This window comes from Calonectris borealis, chromosome Z (genome assembly GCF_964195595.1).
Source record: "Calonectris borealis chromosome Z, bCalBor7.hap1.2, whole genome shotgun sequence".
Lineage (NCBI taxonomy): Eukaryota > Metazoa > Chordata > Aves > Procellariiformes > Procellariidae > Calonectris > Calonectris borealis.
In genome coordinates this window covers 54,752,309-54,767,392 of record NC_134352.1, presented here as the reverse complement: position 1 = coordinate 54,767,392, position 15,084 = coordinate 54,752,309, and the positions used below count along the sequence as shown (strand labels likewise).

General features: G+C 37.7%; 1 protein-coding gene across 1 annotated transcript in view; it reads right to left on the bottom strand.

Moving 5' to 3' along the window:
• The window catches only part of PTPRD (protein tyrosine phosphatase receptor type D), a 1,348,716-nt gene that overhangs the window by 121,756 nt on the left and 1,211,876 nt on the right, over positions 1-15,084 (bottom strand). Inside the window, exons 19-22 of the mRNA XM_075138097.1 lie at positions 14,388-14,969; positions 5,332-5,465; positions 3,900-4,044; positions 182-487 (exon numbers count right to left, since the gene is read on the bottom strand). Of these exons, the coding sequence (XP_074994198.1) occupies positions 182-487; positions 3,900-4,044; positions 5,332-5,465; positions 14,388-14,969 (1,167 nt within the window). The remainder of the gene's footprint in view (positions 1-181; positions 488-3,899; positions 4,045-5,331; positions 5,466-14,387; positions 14,970-15,084) is intronic.

The window sequence follows — 15,084 nt, the reverse complement described above, 5'->3', positions numbered from 1 at the left end:
TAAAAATACCAAATATAAAAATAGTGTAGAAAGGACAAGTCTTTGATTAAAAAACTCAAAGGCTGATAATATCTGTGGTTTGGGAAAAAAGAGGAGCAGAAAAAAATACTGTTAGGCTATACAAAAGACAGCAGACAGAGAGTCATAGAGGCGCAAAACTGATGTAGTGGAGGCAACATACCATCTTCATCTGTCCGAATCAATACTGCTAAGCTCTCTGGGCCAGGTCCAACATCAGTGTGGGCAGTCACAGAGATCCGGTACTCAGTCCATTTTTCCAGCTGTTCCAAAAGGTATTGGGTACTGTCCGAGGAAATTCCCAAAATTTCATGGGGCTTGACATCTTCTCCATCAATCCCAATGTACTTGATGGAGTATTCAGTGATAATGCCATTCTGTTTTTCCACTGGTGGAGGTTTCCAACTTACCAAAATGCTAGTGGAGCTGGGGCTTGTGCAACTAATGTCTTGAGGAGGAGCTGATGGCTCTAATTTCAGTAGTGGGTTAAAGGAGGATTTGAGTGAAAGGATAGGAGTGATTGAAAAAAATGAACAAAAGAAAAAATAAAAATAAATAAAAGACAATCAAATGAAAATAAAAAATAAACCAAAAAAAGTAAAAACTTAAAAAAGCAAAGTTTCAGATAATCATATGCACCTTGGCTTATTAACATGAGGAAACTGAAAATGAATAGACCAACTAAATGGTGAAAAAGGATGTGGGGGAAATACATGAAAATGAAACCTCAAAATAATATTACCTACCTGTAATTAAAATTCTTCTTGAAATAAAACAAAAACGTGACACTTCTATGACTACTATGATCTATCTTTATAATCATTGCAATTAGTGCAAGCTGCAATATTTTAAAAGATGTCACATGTATTTACTTACAAATTTGGACATATCCCTTTCAAGTGCATTTACTTTCTTTGAGAAAAATTCTCTTTTTACAGAACTCCTAAAAACTTGCAATAATTGCTAGAAATTGCTCCATAAATTGCCATTTTTGTAGCCTCTCCACTCTCATAAACAAATTATTATTTTTTCAGGTTTTTATTATAACTGAGTCTGCCTGGCACAAGTCAGCCGCAAATTACGTTTAAATGGAAAGCATTTACTGAAACATCTATTGCAGCCAACATACTAGGAGCATGCAGTCAATAGAAGACGAGGAAAGTCTTAGTCAAAGATTTACCTACCAGGAAAAAGTGACAGGCTTGTTGATTCTGACTGTAACTTGTACTTACCCTAGATCAGCTGTCAGTTTTATTTTTTTAACTCCTCTTGGAGACACCTTTGCTAGCAAAGAATTAAATCCTACCAGTAATGTAGGTAACTTCTATAGGGAAAAAAAAAAAATATCTACCCCCACACAACGTGTCAAGAAAGCAGGTATTCATTTTACAAAGAGAGTTCACAAGCACATCAGATCGGTGAGAGATTCTGACTGTGTTTCGTCTCTTGTCACCAGAACCAATCTTCCAGAGCAAAAGTGCTCACCTTTACTGATTTGTACTTGATGGAGTCTGTTAGCATATTTACCTTTTCTGGGCTTCAGAGCATTTAAGCATGTATGTCATTGCATTGCTTTCAGTGAGGCAAATCAAGTGCTGAAAGTTAGGTATGCATTTATGTGCTTAAATGCACTTTGACTTGGCAAAGTCTTTGCTTACTAACTGAGATCATTCAGAGCACCAAAAAAGGAGCCATAGTTCAAATTCACTGGCAGAAGTAATGGACGTGGACTCCTTTCCTATTTCTGCCTTGTCTCTTGTAAGGAAAACATAAATTTTGGGTGCAAGATCTTTCTTTTTTTTTTTTTTTTTGGTCTACTATTTTCTTCCCATTTTTTGAGGGAAAAAAGAAACAAATGGATTTCTGGTACTTATACCAGGCACATCAAATAAAATTAAAGCAACAGAGAGGGCCTAGGACCCTGCTGTGACCTATTGCATTTACACATGTATCTTCCGGTTCCCCACAGTTCTTCTACAGGGATCAATGGCTTTTTACTCAGTGTGGTACACTGCTCTTTTGAAGGGAAAACAGGAGGGAATGTATCAGCATTTCAACTAACTGGAGGAGATGGATGAAGAGACAGATGAGAATTATCACACTTGGGGTGGGTTTTTTTAGGCTAATTCAGTAATCAAGTACTCAAAACATGTTGGTTCCATTCTACCATCAACTTGTGCAGGAAGTAAAATGCAAGTAAAATGTCCCTCAACGATTTTATATGTAAAGAAATAAATCCCTGTAGCATCTTCCTCTTAAACCAAGATGAAAGGCAATAGCGTATTCTGGTGAATATTGCTAATAAACTTATAGAAGTTTATTAATTTTTAATCCATTATACTCTGAAAATGCAAAATATTGCATTTATGCAATCAGGGATAATCTGTAGGCTACTTGTGTAACCAGTTTTATTAATGCATATACTTTTTTCTTAAAATACACAACTCTTGCAAAAAAGATTTTGCAATCTTTTCAGCAAACAACCAGGGTCTGCCCACTGAAATCAATTGGATTTTCCTACTATCTGAAGACATAAGGCTGAAAAAAGCATAACATATTCTTATATTCAAGAAGGGAAAAATGGCAATGTGCTTATATATGGAACATGCAACCTTGGCCCCTAGCTGTTTATTTTGTATGCACAGTCTAAGCAATTTTCAGCCAATATAAGAGAATGAGCATTCTAAATAGCTATTCAGAATAAATAAATACCTTTTTCTTCATCAAATTACTGATTCTGGATTACTAAAATTAAAAGGTGCCTTGCCACTACCGCTAAAAGTAGCCTTGTGTTATATAATTGTCTCTTATGCTTATTCCAAATGCCTCAGAAATGCTTCAGAAGCACATTTAGCTTTGGTTAAAGGTCTGCAGCACTGTATCTCCAGTCACACTAATTACTATTTATAAATAACCCTAACAAAGAATGATGGTGTAATCACATCTGTCATGACTGCAAATTGAAAAGCCTCATGTCAATTGAGAATTTGAATTTTCTGTTTTGAATAATATTACTTCAAGAAAAGGCCATTTAATTTAAAACAAATACAAACAGAATTGCATTAAGTTTTAAAATTACACAGTGTAATGCAAACTGTCAGGAAAGCATAACTTATCAGGCAAGAGTAGCACTTCTGGACATCATCCTTGAATATCTGATTGTTTTAATTAAGTCTTAATTTAAATATTTTAAAATGTATATATAAATGCCTGACAAATTTTTGCATCTCATTTGCAGAAAAATGTGATGAATTTCATGACACTGTTTCCATATGCATCCAGTGAGAAAACAATTTTTCTACAGGTGTAAAGATGACTGAACATCATAAAACCCCTAGACTAGAAAAATCTAACTTAAAATCAGGACGATTAGCTACCATAGAAGAACAGTTATGAAGAAATTTTTGGTACAGTCTTAAATATTCAACGGACCTACTCTAGAAATTTTTTGTACTTCAGTGAGATGCTGCAGGAACAACCTAGTATAACGGAAATCTGCAAACTGGGCAGGTATAATTTTACAGGTGGAGGACTGTTATTAATGTACATCTATTGCGTGATAAAACATTTTATCTTATGATAAAATAAAATAAAATATTATTATGACAGGATAATATTGTCTCCTTAGACACTGGTTTACAGAGTTTTTTTTTTGAAACTATATAAAAGCCACTCATATATGAAGTTGATCACAACACACCCACAAAAATACACATTTTAAGCATTCTTTTGCTATATTAAGCACCATGAATGCTGTATTTTTATTTTGTCTGTATTTGTATTTTGCCTTTTTCTCTGTTGCTGCCTCTCTGGGCTACTGAGATTAATCTTTCTGAGAAATACAAGACAAGGGAATAAAGTTAGCAAGGAGAGACACCTACTTGACTGCATGGTTCTCGCTGAGATTTCTGCTGTTGAAGCACCCAGGCCTTGCGGAGAACGTGCAGCTAGACGGAATAAGTACAAGCTGTTCGGCCTTAAGCCTTGCAGGCGATAAGATGTAGTGGGTTCAGTGGAAACCCGTTGCTAAAGGTAGGTAATAAAAGGATGTCTTGATTAATATTCAGAGACTCTGAATTCCATATGTTTCCTATAGAACAAATGCTTTTATACTCTGATGATAACTCTATTGAGAAAAATTTAAATTCAAGAAAATATATCTGAAAAAAACCAAAGTAAACCAAAGCGAAAAAGAATACATTACTTTTAACAACCACACATTAAGGAACAATATTTTTTAAAGTTGACAGCTTAATGGGTGAAACTCAGAGCCGGAAATATTGTTTGACTGTTTGAGGAAGTAACAGCTGTGTACCAAGTATAAAAGGCTGTTCAGACAATAACACATGAACGAAGCCTTACCTATAGTTAATTCTTATGACAGTAAACTCCAGGGTTTTATAATGTGAGTAATCTTGGGTTTAACCTCGTAGTTAAATTTGTGTCCAAATTACTAAGAAGCAAATTCTTCCAAAGAAGAATTATTAAGCAGGGGCCTGCATCTTATTTGGAGGTGAAATACGGATCTGGCCCCCTTCCACAAAATAAGCTTATGCATTCACAGTATATGTGTGAAGCCGCCATAAACATAAGCTCAGTTGAAGCATCAGCAAGGAGTTGATGATGCAGAAAAAATCAATGAGGCTGACACTCTCCTGCTGCCTTCTGAGACTGCCAGCTTCTTTCTTTTGTTTGGGACACCTGGCAATATCACATGGTTTCCGTATCAGAAGAACAGTTTATTCTAAAGTCTACAGTACTAACACCACAGAGGTCCTCAGACTGAACATTCTTTAGGAAATAATGGTACAGAAAAAGACTGCAGCAAGTGTTTGTCTCTAGGAAAAAAAACTATTTTCTTCTCAAATATTATTGAAAGGTTAGAGAAGCTTGAGAACTCTCTTAAATGGTGGCAAAGAGAAACAAAAAATCTCTAAGGCTGAAAATAGACTTTAAAGTCCAAGTATAAGTGCAAAAAATCTTAATGAGTCCATAACATGCCCCAAAACACTTCTGCTTCCAAGCCTTTGCAGAGGAACAGGCTTGGGGAGACATGATCAATGTCTGAAACTGGGTGCGACTTCTGCAGATGACTCGTTGTGAACAACAGCGAAGTTCCACTGGCTGGTAATCATCGTCAGCATTTTCTGCTGTTTACACACTCTCAGCCTATCATTAGGCTGAGTTTAACAAACTTAAATATCAAGGCATTTGTACTAAAGAAAGTTACTAATCCATCAATTATAAACCATTGCAGCATTTTATGTCTGACTATTAAAGAGTACTTAAAAGTTGTATAGTCTTTTCACTTACCTCCTCCCCGTGCTCCCCATCTTTGTAAACCAGTTCATAGCTGGAAATGGTATCAGAGCGTGGAGGTGTCCACGAAAGTAATATGCTCGTTTCAGACTCGGGTTCCGCTTTGAAGTTCAATGGCTGACCAGGCACTAATGAAAAAGTTGAGCAGTGTTGCCAATTGTTTATGTGGCTAGTTCAACACTTATCTTTCAAACCTTTTAAACTATTATCTGAATATTTGACACAATATTACTTTTATTGAGCTTATTCACCTTAAGCAAATTCATTAACTGTACTATGAAATAAATTAATCTGAGCTCAGAAAAGAATATGATATATTTAATTCACACATTACAAATTATCAAGGATTTCAAATAAATGCTTCACAGTGTAAATAACACAGAATGGAAATGCAATTGAACAGAAGCCCTAGACATATTTCTACCCTTTTAATGACTGGTATTTTTACCAATATATCTGAATTTCTAGTAACAACATCTTCTAATTGCAAGAACTAAAAATGCAACTTTGATTCCAATAATGAATCAGGAACATTCTCTGTTGTTATGTCTTGTGTAACCATCACAGAAATTATCCAGACTAAATGTTACCCTCATTTACTTCTGCAAAATCTAAGGCAAATAATAAGGTTGACTGGGAAAAGACAGCAAAATATAACCCTGTCATTGGAATGTATACAATCCTTTTGGCACCCAAGTTCTAAAACATTACTTTCGGTTTATCGTGCTATTGATAAGGCATGAAACAGTCTTCCACAGCATTTCTGGCTTTTAAAGAATAAAATGTGGCATGCTCTTATTTTTTAAGAAAAAACCACAAGATGCACTTCTTAGCACATACTGAGAACAGGTGTGACAAGTAGGATGTAACAATAATGATCATTACACAATCATTTTTTGGGGTGGAATTTTATTACAGCGTTACAAGTATGTTTCTTTTGTACAGTAAAAGACATAAAAATGCCATGGAGCAAACAGTAAAAATAATTTGTCGTTGTAATTCTTATCTTCCCCAGACTTCTACAGAATGTCACCCTGAAGATAACACTGCCCTCGTGTACGCTGGTGCAGGTTTGATATCTAACCTTTAAACCTTCTAACATGAGGTGCATATTCAAGCTCCTGCATGGAGGTTACAAGTCCCTACCATTCACTTGTTTTTTTTTTCAGAAATGGGACAAAATAGAAAAGGAAAGGTATAGAAGGATTTCTGCAGGGATGAATGAGGGTGAACAGGAGACCAAGTCTCTTTACGGGAAGAAAAAAGGATAGGAGTAATTAGCTATTTTTCTAAAAGATGCCTGGTACAAAAAGAGACCACTTCCTGGTGCACTGCAAAGTGCAAAAGGGGGAAGATTACAAAGCTCAGGGAGCAATTACAGGAAATATCAACAAAGTATTTTTGACAGAAATACTTCTAATTTTGTCCTTTAAAATTGAATGGATTTGAAATTAAGAGGGAGATAGTGGGATAACTGGATAATTTCTAACTTTGAAACAGATTCTGAAATACCCCTAAACCAAACTTTAACTTGGCAAATCTATAGCATAGTTGTTGAAATGCCTTTACTAGGTGAACATTACAACTTTTTAGGTTAGCTGCTTCAAAACATTCCTGAGTAACAGGCAGACAACAGCTGCAGATTTGCCTCCTGTTGAACATGGCTTAAAGTAGATGTGGAGCTCCACTGCAGGCTTGCCAAAACTTAGTAATAAAATCTAGAGTCTGGGCAGCTATTTGGAAGTGTTTATTTTGCTACAGATTGTTCCAAATGTATCTCATAAAACTCAGGTGGGTACCTGGCTGTAGGCATTTTGTTTGCTTCATCTGAGAAAAAGATAAAAAGTGGTAAAACCGACCTGTGGAAAAAATTGTTTCAATGTGTATCAAAGGATAGGGAAAAAAATTATTTCGGCGAAGTAACTGAGCAGCATGGTTGGAGTTGCAAAATCACCTTTGCCTGGTCATGGAAGGTCAAACAGCAGCTTCTGTTATCTGTGCCATGCTATCCATCTTGTTTTGACATCTCTATCAGTGACCTCGAAGAGGGGATGGAGGGCACACATTCCAGGTTTGCAGATGACATCAAGCTGGGGGGGACCAGTTGACACACTCAAGGACCAGGCTGCTGTTTAGAGGGAGGTGGAGAGGTGAGAGGAACAGGCTGACGGTTCCCTATGAAGTTCAGCAAGCCCTGTCCTGGGAAGGCAGACCCCTGCAGGGATGCAGGCTGGGGCTGATGGGGCCAGGGGGCAGCTGTGGGGGACGGCCCTGGGCCCTGGCGGCAGCGAGCTGAGACACGGCCAGTCATGTGCCCAGATAGCAACAAGGTCCAGGGATGGTGTAAGCAGGAGACAGCCCCGAGAGCCAGGGGAGGGCAGGGACTGTCCCCTCTGCTTTGTGCCCATCAGACCACAGCTGGTACTGCATGTGGTTCTGGGCCTCAGCAAGATGGCTCTGGGCTGGGGCCCTTGCCCTGTGAAGAGAGGCTGCAGGACTGGGGCTGGATCAACTGGGAGAAGGGCTGGCTTCGGGAGCACCTAATACCCCCAGCACCGATGAAGGAATGGAGGAGACGCAGTTGGGCTCTTCACTGCAGTGTGTGGCAGGAGGGCGAGATGCAGCAGCACAAGCTGAACCAGAGGGGCTCAGGCCGGAGATAAGAAGAAGCCTCTTCTGCATGAGGACAACCCAGCAGTGGAACCAGGGTCCAGGGAGGTTGGACCGTATCCAGCCTTGGGGGCTTTTACACTTCAACTGGGTGAAGCCCTGAGCAGCCCGGTCTGACCCCATGACTGAGCTTGCTCTGGGCAGGGGCTTGGGCTGGAGACCTCTCCAGAAGATCACCCTGCCAGCCAGGATTGTGCTGTGATGCGATGATCTGCGCTTAATGTATGGATACATGAATTGTAGAACACAACAGGGGGTAATAGTAAGTGACCAGTCAAGCGATCCATATGAAGGCTGGTACCATCCACTATGATAAATATGGCAGCAGATGGAGAGCAAAGAGTATTTCCTGTCTCTCTGCAGGTTTTAAGAGCCTCATCCTCCAAGTATTCCTTTCAAAAAAAAACCCTTTATGGTCTTAGGTCTGCAATTCTCTATCATTTTATAAGACAAGTTGATGGTTAATTGGACTTTCCCAAATGCTGTTTGTCAAAATAATATTTTGCTGCAAAATCTAGTCTCCCCTCACATTTTTCAACTGCAGTTGACAACTATGAAGCTGAAAACACTGACAGAAGAAAGAGGTGACAGGGAAATCTGCTTTGCTCCAAACAGATAGAGAAGATGGAGAAGAAAGAAAACAAAACCAAAATAACAGAAACTAAACAAACTGTATTGCTGATAGACTCTGGTAGGGAATCCAAGACTTAAGCCAAAGAAAAGGTAGCAGATAAGAAAATGGAACAATAACTTTTAAGCTATTTAGGATTTATGCCTAGAACACACAACATCTGTTCAAAAAATTCTTCAATGGCACGTGGGAACTAAGCCAAGCTGGAGGAGCTGACAGAAGGTACTGGTCTCCTTCAGAGTCGGAAAAACCTAGGGAAACTGGAAAATCTATGTAAGTGGACTTTATACTCTTGCTGAAGTGTTTTTAATTACACAGATCAAATCTAAGTTTCCATATTAGTGCTGTACATGGTCAGCTCACTGAACGGAATCTTTTCACGTGAACATTCTCTCAATATTGTTGTTTCTGTCTTTTCTGCTTTGAGGTCAATGTGCTCTACAAACATACATTAAACCCCGTAACTTTCCCGTGCACTGAGTATACCTCTTCTTATTTATTGCTTGTAAACATGACATAACTTGGGTAGTACACATGATGAAACACCACAATGCAGTGACAAAACAAAGTCCAGAATTACTCTTTTCAAAACTTCATACCAAGTTCTACTCCTTTGCTTGCCTAGTCCTACATGTTTATTGCTGGATACAAAAGCAAACACAGCTTGCTGGACCTTGTCCTGCATATGTGGTTCTGTGTCCATCCCTGATTCAAGTGCCAGAACAGAATCATAAAAAGGGATCTCCAATCGGAAAGACACTTTAGTTCCCTACATAGCTCCTCAGCTGGCTGAGGCAATCAGAAAAACACTCCAGGGCTGTGCTAGGTTTGCAAGTGATGCTGGTAAAAGAAAGGAGAGTCTCCAGGCTAGAAAGGGCCCCATGACATTGCTAAGGTGAAATCCATACCTTAAGCAAAACTCAGTCAGTTCAATTAGGAATCAGGACAATAGATTGATCAGGAGAATTTACAATCAGTTGGGAACTGAAAGGGACCAAGAGTTCATTCTTCTGCTTGCTCTGGAAGAAGCATAAAGCTCTACAGAGAAGCTCTTACAACTGAAAAGTTAATGTGCTCCGGAGATTTTGTTTTGTAAAACATACTTGTACTTTTTGAAATACCAAATTCTCAAGGAATATAATTACAAAATAAAACAGGTAATGTACTAACTATATGTGCATCCTGCTCTCCCTCTGTCTTTCTGCTACAACGAAATAACCTCTTCAAATAAGTCTGAAGATAGCTGAGGCTTGCAGTTCTGCAGTATCAAACACAGAACCACAGTATTCAAAATAATTAACTACAATACATTTTAAATGTCTAAAAAGCATAGCACATTTTATGAAAAATATCCAGAAATCCGTAAATCACTTTTTAAAAATAATATGCGTAGCTGACATTGAGGGACTGCACAGACTAAAATAAACATGTTGGTCAGTCTTAAAGACGGAGTCCGCATAGTCTTGTCTGAATGACTAGAGAACACAGTGAAGAAATTAATTATTCTTCAGAGTAATTCTGTCCACACTCTACTTCTACAGTGTAGCACTGGAGTTGCCTTAAAATTATTTCAAGCTGCATCCTTCCACACTTAAGTTAGGTAGCAAAAGTAATATGTGCACATTTCCAACACACATCCACGTATCTGCAAAAATCAGAATTCTGGACTAGAAAAAGAACAGATTTAATAAAAAAAAAAATTTCCATATCCATACCCTATTTTGTGTTCTAATCAGAAGAAAGAGAGGGAGATTAAAAGCTAGAAAGATCACTGTGTGAGGGAAAGTTCCTCAATATTGGTCTCATCATGTTAGCATTTAAATGAAGTAAACATAGATACTGGGGCACTCAATAGAAGTTAACTGTGCTTTAAGAGCAGAGGGGTTATTCAAAAACTGAAATAGTCTTTCCTACTTGACCAGAAATGTTCCTTAAGGGGAATTTTGTCACTTAAAAACCATCCTGCACCCCACCTCAGCTCCAAATTATTCTCCTTCCACCTGCTTCCTTGCATCAAAGTTGAACTTCCAGCTGCAGGCTCTCAAACTTTCCCTCGTGGAAGTCCATTTCCATGAAATCCTTCACTAGGCGACTAGTACTGTGGAGTTTCAGAGACATGAGGTTTCCCCATTCATGTGTTCATGAAAAAATTTGACATCTCTGGCAAAGTAGCTAGATTGCTACAACACAGAACTGTATTCCCTTGCTACAGACTCCCTTAATCTGAATTTCTGATCTTCTTTTACAATAAGAACTCCAGAACCATTAACTCATTTCCCTTAAGCTAAGGCTCTGTTTAAGTGCTTTGCAAATCAGATACTCAACCTTCTCATTACTGTCCTTTTCCATATGTTCAAAAGATTACCCTTTTATAACTGTGATAATCCTTAGTCTTCAAACCACTGCCAGTCCTTGGTTTAAAATTAACAATATGTTTTACATTGTAAGTTCTTGTTTAAAGAAGCATATATTTACAGGTACACATCCATTTCCCAGAACATTTTTTTTCTCTCTCTTTCTCCAATAATCCACTATCCAGTAGACTTCGTGTATCTTTCACTCTGCCCTCTCTCTACCTAAGCTCAGAATAAAAACAGGATTCTGTGAATTCCTTCAGTAGCTATCCTCTTTTTACAGATTAAAAACCAAACCAAATGAAACCAAACAAAACGAAACCAAACCAAACCAAATCAAACCAAAACCAAACCCAGACATTCAGTTTAAAGCTCAAAAATTTTTCTGGTACACACAGGTTAAAGTATGTTGCTCAGAGACTATGTGTACTTCTGACAGTTTAAGCAAAGAAAGGAAATATGGGAAGATACCTAAAAAGTGTGTCCTGGGCAGCTAAATGGAGATAAACCAACAGAGCTTTTGTTTCCTCATGAAGTAAAGAAAAAGGACAAGAAGTATCACACTAAAGCTTATACTGACATGTCTTTATTCTAAAATTTGGTGTTAGTAAGTCAATTCACCTAATTATTATACTGGTCCTGACTCCATCCTCAGCAGACTCAAATCCTTTGACCCAAAAAGCAGAATAAGGACTTTCTTAGGTGTAGCTTTTGGAATTGATCTTCCCTTATTCAAAAAGTTCAGCTCTACAGCTGTTTTGTGATTACTTCATTTCTTAAAATGGTGTCTTTTTACAGTAAAGAAAACACTGCTGAAAATAACTGGGCAATAGGACATGGCTTTTCCCTAAAAAGCTTAAGCAGAATACTGAAACACAAAACTGAACATAAAACTTTTTTTTTTTTTATGTTTGGTTGTCTGAAAAATGCTGCCTTCTCTTCCCCTCAAACTACATGTTCCTAGTTAATATTTTAATTAGAAACCTAATTTTCACTATCAGCAGAGTTTCAGCTGACCTGCAAAGTGAGAAGCCACTCATACACCATTTCAAAAGAACAATTTTGCTGTACTAAGAAAGCAAAGATTCTCGTAAACAGGTTTTTTTTAAACAAATTATTCATTTTTTATAATCTCTCTCCAAAGATCAGAATACACATCAGGGAGGAAAGCTTTGAAGGAAACCAAGCTAACAAAGCCTGTACGTCACAGCTGTCAATCAGATTTTGTTGTACACATACTCTAATATCCCCAAAGTAAGCATAAGGGTTAAGCCACATATTTACAATGACAGGCTTATTTGTTTCAAAAAAGGAAAAAAAAAAGTCAATCAAAAGGTAATCACCATGCCATTCCCATTTTTACTCTTTTACTATGTTTCCATTAAATCCATTTCCGCTGTTTTTAAATGGCACTTTATAATTCACTATATTTATCTGGATGAGTTTCAGTTTCAGAGAGACTTAAACCAAAACAATCATATTCAGATTTAAATTACAGCAAATCTGGAAGAGAAGGGCAAGGAGGGCATTTTATTGTGCAGTGTTCACTGAAGAGAAACTGCTGGATAGAAAGATGGGACAATCTTAGTTTTTAAACATACCCTGAACTGGAGAACTGCACAAGACTTTTTTAGCTATTTTTCTCTTTTATGACTTAAAATGTTCGTAATTCAAGCACAAGTATCAGTGCTTAAAAATGTCTTCTGTATGCCACATTTTTGGTTTTCTTTTGATTTTTTAACATAGTCACAAATAAACAATGTCAAGTCAACCCTGTTATGAAGTTGAAAACATGTATTGAGAATCCCTCCTGCACTGTTAATTTTGTCATAATTTCTTCAGATTGCAACAATAATCGGAAACAGACAGGCATGTTTAATGGCAAGTTCTATAATAAGCAGAGCTTTTCTGAAGTGACCTCAGAAAGTAATGTAACTTGGGCTGGTCTAGTTGAGCTTCAGTGCTTATTATTTTGATTGTTTCATCCTTCTCTGGGGAAGCCACTGTCAAACTCTTGCTAATCTAAAAGGTTTATGGTTGTAAGTGAAAACACAGATGAGGAGCTCACTAAACCTTCTTCTTTAAAAGCTTTTTGTACATGGATTCAAAAAGAAGTCAGATGTCAAGACAAAAACTAGTTCCTGAAAGAGGTTACAATTGCCAAAATTAAACTATGGTGTACATATTTACATTTGCATGTGCACACAGACACATTTTAATGTACAACTAAAAGGTCTAAAAAAAATAATTTAGTAACTTCTCAGCTGAGACACTGTAAAAGGTAACACCTAGACCTTTGTGTAACACAACACTTAGGCTCCGGACAATACCTCAATTTCTATTCTTCATTAAATGCATATTGGTAAAACGCAGAAGTAAAAAGTGGATGAAACATAACTGTCTTCAGTTACACTTTAGAGATACTTTTTTTAACAATTTGAGGGATGCTAAATTCTTCAACAGGAAATTTCCCAGTACTAAAAAATTCAAGTAGTATTATATAATATTTCTAGGCAATCACTGACCTTCAATAACACTTCATACAGTTTTCTCTAAACCGCTAGGTAAAGGGAACTTTTATTTCTTATTGCTACAATAAAACACTTTCTGCAGTGTAGCTCCACCAGTGCTTCTCGCTTTTGATTTCATAAAAATTCTCTGCAATGTTTTTCACTATGCTTGCTTGTCCTTTGCTAATAAAACTAATTCATGGACCTAAAACCCCCGTGCAGAAACAAAACAACCTAACTGCAAACATAAAGCAAGAAAATGGTGACCTTGTGGTATACACTTAGTAGGGGCAGGTTGGATTTGATTTATAAATCCAAAGTGTACAGAACTGCTTGCTGGAACCTACATAAAGGTTTGTTGGTTTTTTAATGCTTTCATGTTTTATGTGTTTTCAGAACCTTACCAATTATTTGAATACACACGCAGCACACATACATTTTAAATTTCCAAACGTAAGATTCACTAGAGTGATGTACTATAAGGGAACCACATGCCACCTAAACCCACCAACACAGGTAACTCATCAAAGAAAGCTGTGAAGAACTACTTGACAAACACTTTTGGTGCACAGAGCACTGCCAAGTAGAAACCATAACATATGGCCACCTCCAGGATGAAGGTCTCCCTGAGACTTCAGTTAAACTTCAGTTAAACTTCTTGAGATTGATGAAGAAAGAAATAAAAGTGTGAGGGGATAATTTCCACTCTTCAACGATAACTTGCACTGTGGAATTGAGAAAAGGTTATCTGCAAAAGCTGCCTGAATAAACTGGTTATCCTTGAAAGGAAGTTTTTTTTCAACATTTTAAACTAAAATTCTCTCTCTGCAACACTTCTGCATGTATCTAATTTTTTCGCACAAATTCTGTTCATTGCTAGCTTACCTCCTGTTTGAGTGATGACTTGAATGTCACTAGAAAGTGGTCCATCTCCAACAGAAGTGAAAGCAAGAACCTTCACAGAGTATGTTTTCTGTGGTACCAGATTTCCAATAGTGGTAATATGGCTGTCAGCCACATTATGCTTCATCCAACTGTTGACATGTTGAGTGGGGTCCATGGTGTAATAAACTCTGTAACCTTGTATTTGTCCATTAGGTTCCTCAGGTTCTTCCCACTGTACCAAAATGGTAGTAGAGCTCAACATACGGGCCTGCACATTGCGTGGTGCACTTGAAGGTGCTTGCTCTGAAGTCCTTGTTGACACAGGCTCACTGGGTGGCCCTCGCCCAATGTTATTTACAGCAACCACCCGAAATTCATACTCTGAATATGGGCTTAGGCCAGCTACGCTATAACGTGTTGTGGCCACCCCATCGATTTCTTTATATGGCTCCTCGGAGTTTTTGGGTTTGTGTTGGATTATGTAGTAAGAAACTGGCTCAGGGTTTCCAGAATCCCAAGTCAATGTTATGCTTGTCGCTGTGCTTTCTGTCACCACAGGTGTTCCAGGAGGTTTGGGTAAGGCTAAAGATAAATGCCAAAAAATACAGTTAGCACTATGTAACAGTAGACATTAATTATCACAATAAGCAGCTTAAAAAGCAAAACAAACAAACAACAACAACAACAAAAACAAAAC